At 43.4% G+C, this 5,496-nt stretch overlaps 1 protein-coding gene across 3 annotated transcripts in view; it reads left to right on the top strand.

Annotated features, from left to right (window-relative positions):
* KHDRBS3 (KH RNA binding domain containing, signal transduction associated 3) overlaps positions 1 to 5,496 on the top strand; it is a 318,181-nt gene that overhangs the window by 147,801 nt on the left and 164,884 nt on the right. Inside the window, exon 2 of one of the 3 annotated variants that reach the window (XM_075920081.1) lies at positions 1,695 to 1,764. The exons of the other annotated variants lie outside the window; for them this stretch is intronic. Within the exon in view, the coding sequence (XP_075776196.1) occupies positions 1,704 to 1,764 (61 nt within the window). The 5' untranslated portion in view covers positions 1,695 to 1,703. The remainder of the gene's footprint in view (positions 1 to 1,694; positions 1,765 to 5,496) is intronic. 3 annotated transcript variants of the gene reach the window in all.

Raw genomic sequence — 5,496 nt, 5'->3', positions numbered from 1 at the left:
CATGCAGGCCATGCCTTTAGAATAGAGGAGTGCATTCTAGAATCTAGTGACTCTGAAAAGGATTTAGGGGTCATAATGAATAATCATCTAAACATGGTCCCAGTGCAGTAGTTTGAAGGAAGGGAAAAGGGGAGCTAATGTGATCCTGGAATATAGCAACAGGGGAACAGTGAGTAGTTTTGGTTAGGGATCTTAGGTAGCATATAACTGAATAGTGACTTAACCACTAAAATGTGATATGGTTATGTGACTATTCAATAGTTCCCGGGTGCAGGGGGGTGTAGCTAATGAGCTTCTGGACCCCTGCCATTCCACACTGCTGCCTCCAATACAGCTCCCCATGAACAGAGGTTGTTCCGCGGCAGCAGCCCCTGTCTGTGGGGCCCAAGTTCCCCACAGACAGTCTGCTGCTGCAGAGCAACCTCAGTCCACAACTGGCTTGGGCCTGCCGTGGACAGAGGCTGATTAATGGCAACCTCCCCTTCTCCTCCTCCCCCCTGTACTGCTGTCTCTGAAAGAGTCAGCAAGGGGAGGCAGGTGCAGAAATCCAGCTTAAAAGCCAGCTTCCCATGCATATTGGCTCCTTCCTGCCCTGTTCACCATTATCCTCTGTGCTGCTGCCTCTCTATCAGATTCAGCAGTGGGGGGGGGGAGGGGGCAGGCGGATCTGGTACTTGTCACAGGCACTGGTTCCCTTCTCCTCTCTTGCTGCCTCTAATATAGAGGCAAGGGCAGGGGGAGTAATGCATGTAGTCAACAGGACTAACCGATAAGCCTAGGCTTATTGGTTAATTGTGTAGTTGTCCACACAGACATCCCTAGTCATGGTGGCTTTCTCTGCGTATGATATTGTGGTCAAGTTTCTTGCTGTCACACACAGTTTGTTTCTGGCATGAATCCTGGCTCTTGGTGTTCTGTGCTGTTCTTTTAGGAAACATTTAGGAGTAAATTTAGAGTCCAGTAAGCATTGGAAGTGTTGGTAATTCTGCTTGACATCTCATGGTCAGGCAAATTCTCTAGATCAGCACTGGTCAGGTCCCAAGAGTGCTGGACTAGAGTGGCTCAACTCGTATTTCACAATCAGTTATGGTATCCATATTTTAAGAAGTTTGTTGCAAAATTGCAGGAGGGACATGGATAAACATCACCGGGGAAAAAATACCAAGAACTAAAGGTCTATGCAATCTTTTTTGACAAGCTGAAGAGACTGAACTCAGTCTTACTGGAAGATATTTTCTGCAGCCATCAACTCATTAATGTAACCCCTCCTCTTGTGGAATCAGAAACAGGTGTTTGTAGTAAGATGTAGATTTCAAGTTGACATGAGGGGTAGGAATCAAGTGGATGGTCCTCCCCTTCAGATGTCTTGATGCCCTCTGCTTATAATCAGAGATTTTTGGGAATGCTGCTTATATCACCTAAAGTGGAGCACCCACAGGGACACTCCTCAAAGAACAGAAAGTTATTTAAGGTGTTCAGTAACTGAGGTGCGTTTGAGAGAGTTACTTTGTGGATGTTTTGCTACCCTCTTTCACATCTCTACTTCGGAATTTCTGGATGATTCTGAGGTAGAGCAAGAACTGGGGGCGAGGGGGATTGACTGAACACTTGTATGTAACTGTTCTGATGGCTACTGCCATGTGCACAGCCTTAACTGGGTACTACTAGGACAAATCTCTGATCTACACTTGCAGCGTATTCAGATGCCAAAAGTGGTGCACCCAGAGAGACGACCATCTCTAAGAGCCTCAGTTACTGCACAAGGTGAGCATTTTTAACATCACTCGCTTTTTTTTTTTTGTTTGTTTTTTTTTTTTGTTTTTTTTTGGTGGGACATGAGGTTTCTAATAGATTCTGCATAGCTGGAATTTTTCTGGTGTTACAAAAACTGGTTTTCCATTTATGGATCATTCTTGTAATACTATTTAGTATCTTCCTTGATTAGAATGTTTGGGCTAATGCTGTCTCTTCAAGATATGCAGCTACTATACCCAATGTATTTGTGCCTCAGAGGCATAGACTGGGTTCCCTGTTCCCTTTGTCTTCACCAAAAGAAAGGCAGTAACTTTTCTCAGACCTCCACTGTGACTGCATTTAATGATTTTCATAAATTCTTCATGTGTGGTTGATCTTGTATCAATTTGTTTGAGAGGGCCATTTTGGCTCTCTTGATGGCTAGGAAGGTGGAAGATCTGGCTGCCTGTCCTGCCTTTTCCCTATGATTTTGTATTTTTGTTAAGAAAATGATTGATTAAATAAAGCCTATATTTGAGTCTTAGGCACAAATCTTTTCAAGTGAATATCCAAACCCATTCCAGTAGTAGTCATAGCTTCTTTTATAGAAAGAAAAACAGGAATTCCTTTTGAAGAACTCTGACACAGACACAGTGCTCTTTCACACATTCATAGTTCACTACAAGTGTGTGTGTGTGTGTGTGTGTGTGTTTTTTTTTTCTTTTTGGCAAGAGGTTTAGATTAGAAGTCCAGGATCTGAGGAGGAGCTGTACAGCTAGTATCAAATGCCTGACATCTCAGCACTTGTTTCTTTCCTTTTTCCAGTAGAATCCTAAAACTGGAAGGGACCTTGAGAGGTCATCAAGTCCAGTCCCCTGCCCTCATGGCAGGACCAAACACTCTAGATTATCCCTAGTATTCTATGGGAACTATGGTGCTGGTCACATCTGTCTTCCACATGGAGTGGAACACTGTTAATTGCTAGCCTGGTAGCTGGTCACTTGTGTCTGTTCATTCTTGGCTAAGATAAGTTCATATTACTACTGTCTGAAGAACAAATACATTTCTTACTATCTGTACCACCAAAAATTCAACATACTGTACTCAGTCTGCTTCTGTAAGTTTCAACCCCTGCTCCCCAGTTTCCTGTCTTGTCACAAGGATCTGATATACAGGCAGTCCCCGGGTTACATGGATCCGACTTACATCGGATCCCTACTTACAAACGGGGTGAGGCAACCCCGCACTAGCTGCTTCCCCCTAGCAGACCAGGGAGACACGAAGCTAGTGCCCCTCACAGCAGACCAGGGAGACGTGCAGCGGCTTTTCTCAGCAGACACCTCCGCTTGAGAATAAAGGACTGAGGGAAGTGAGGTGTGGGAGAATAAAACTGAGCTCTGGAGAAATGTTTGGTTAGAGTTTCCCCTACAATATGTACCAGTTCCGACTTACATACAAATTCAACTTAAGAACAAACCTACAGTCCCTATCTTGTACGTAACCCGGGGACTGCCTGGAATGCTTTGGATTCAGAGGGAGCACACAGCCCTCACAATGTTGTGTGCAATCAGCTTGTACCTCACTTCTCATGCCCTTGCTTTACGTGCATGCCACTTTTGTAATACTGATTGGGGGAGAGGGGGAGGGAGGGAGGGACTACACAGACCAAAACCAGCAGAATTTGACAGCCCTGTGTGTAGGCAACGGTAAACAATGTCTTGTGGGCCACACAACTTCAATGGATGACATGCAGGACAGGATGCTGGTTGCCTACCGCTGCTGTAGAATGTTTTCATACTTTCCTAGAACACTTTCTTACACTATCCTATTGTGTTATGGATCAAACAACCATGCAACATACTGTTCTTATGCCACTTGAAAAAAAAATCAACATGCATTTTTGAGTGCACAATGTTCATGTTTTGGTGTATTGAACTCCTTGCATTTAACTTTTGTCTTATTAACTTACAAAGCTTGTGTGCACGTCCTCTGTGGTTTGCATTTTAATAAACAGGAGGTCACATACCTAAAGGCTCCGGAGTCTCTGGTGAGAGTGACAGACATCAAAGGGCCACAGAACTTGTAAACCTTACAAAATTAGCAAACTCTGTAAGAGCACTGAACAATAGGTCAAGCCACCACAATTAAAATGAACTAGAGGAAGAAAATGTCTAGCTTACATTATATGAATAGAATTAACCTTTTTACACTCAGGCAGCTATTAGAACTTTTTTTTTGGTCAATGGATTGGTGTTCCTAAACAGTGTCAGGCCAACAATGGGATTAAAAATGGACATGTGCTGTCTTACTATGGCATCTACTGCAACCACCGGAGTATTTAGTCTAGTTTATCAGAAGAATTGAACCCTTTTGGGGGTGGGGGGTTCAGTGCACTTTTGGTAATGTTACTGTTTTACTTATATTCTTTACTGCAAAGACCTATCTTTTTTCAGTGTTCTATAAAAGAAATGAATGATAATTATACAAAATGCAATGGACATTCTCTCTCCAACAAAAAAGCAAGATCTTTTTACAGTCAGTTTGGACAAGAGAGGGCTAATAACCTTCAGTATCAATAGAAACTTACAAATTGAATATAGCACATAAAACCAACATTCTCTTGACAAACACATCCATATATAAAACTACTAATTAATTAACAGTGTTGCTTATAAAAGTGAAGTCATGCTTAAAATCAAACAGTGCTATTTGGCTTAATGTGCTGTTAAATAAATCCTTTAAACTACATGTCATGGTTTTTTTTTCAAAATAAAGCATGCAAAAGTGTCTGACCTAACAGTTTTATCCATTTCTCCATAATACACTAATTTTAGCATTTATGGAAAATTTCCTGTAATCTTTAATATTTGTATCTTTCAGGAAAAATAGTATAATTAGGGCTGTCAAGTGATTAAAAAAATTAATCACTATTAATTGCGTGCACTGCCCCTTTGAAACATTGCCACGGTGCTTCAAAGGGGCAGCACCATTGGAGCCTGGGATCAGCTGGAGTACCCAGCTGACTCCCGGCTCCATGCAGCACTGCCCCTTTGAAATGCTGCCACAGTCATGCAGCTGATCTCAAGCTCAGCTCATGCTGCCACTTTGAAACATCATGGAAACGCCTGCGATTAACTTGTTACAAAAATTAATGCATTAATTTTGCCCAGTGTTAATCGCAGGCGTTCACGTATGCTGGTTATTTGACAGCCCGAAGTATAATAAATACACAAGTATAATCAATACACATGTATGAATAAGAAATCAAAATTCATATAGTAACATTCCCTGACAACAGGAGTTCAGCTTTTCAATACATAAGTATTGTATACTTAGTATATTCAGGGAATTACATACATACGTGTACGTGTGTGTGTGTGTGTGTGTGTGTGTGTGTGTGTGTGTGTGTGTGTGTGTGTGTTCACTCTGAAGTAATATATGGGTTGAACCTTGGTGGTCTGGTCTGGGACACTCTGATCTGGCAACTCCATGATATGGCAGGGACTAGAGACCCCAGTGTCAGATGTTGCCAGTGAGTTGCAGTGGAGCTGGCCAGCAGAGCCAGTGGGGCACCAGAGCCTGCAGCCAGCGGGGCAGGGAAACCGGTGCCTGCTGCCAAAGGGGTGGCAGTGGGGCCTGCAGCTGATGGAGCAGTGTACAGGAGCTCCAGCAGGGCCAGGAGGCTGGGGGAGGAGCCCCTCAGGGAGGCTGGCACCCCCTTCCCCAACACCTCCCCAGGTCCAGTGAACTCCCCTGTCGAGG

This window comes from Pelodiscus sinensis, chromosome 2 (genome assembly GCF_049634645.1).
Source record: "Pelodiscus sinensis isolate JC-2024 chromosome 2, ASM4963464v1, whole genome shotgun sequence".
NCBI lineage: Eukaryota > Metazoa > Chordata > Testudines > Trionychidae > Pelodiscus > Pelodiscus sinensis.
Note: the sequence above shows the minus strand (reverse complement) of the source record. Positions and strands in the feature narration are given on the sequence as shown.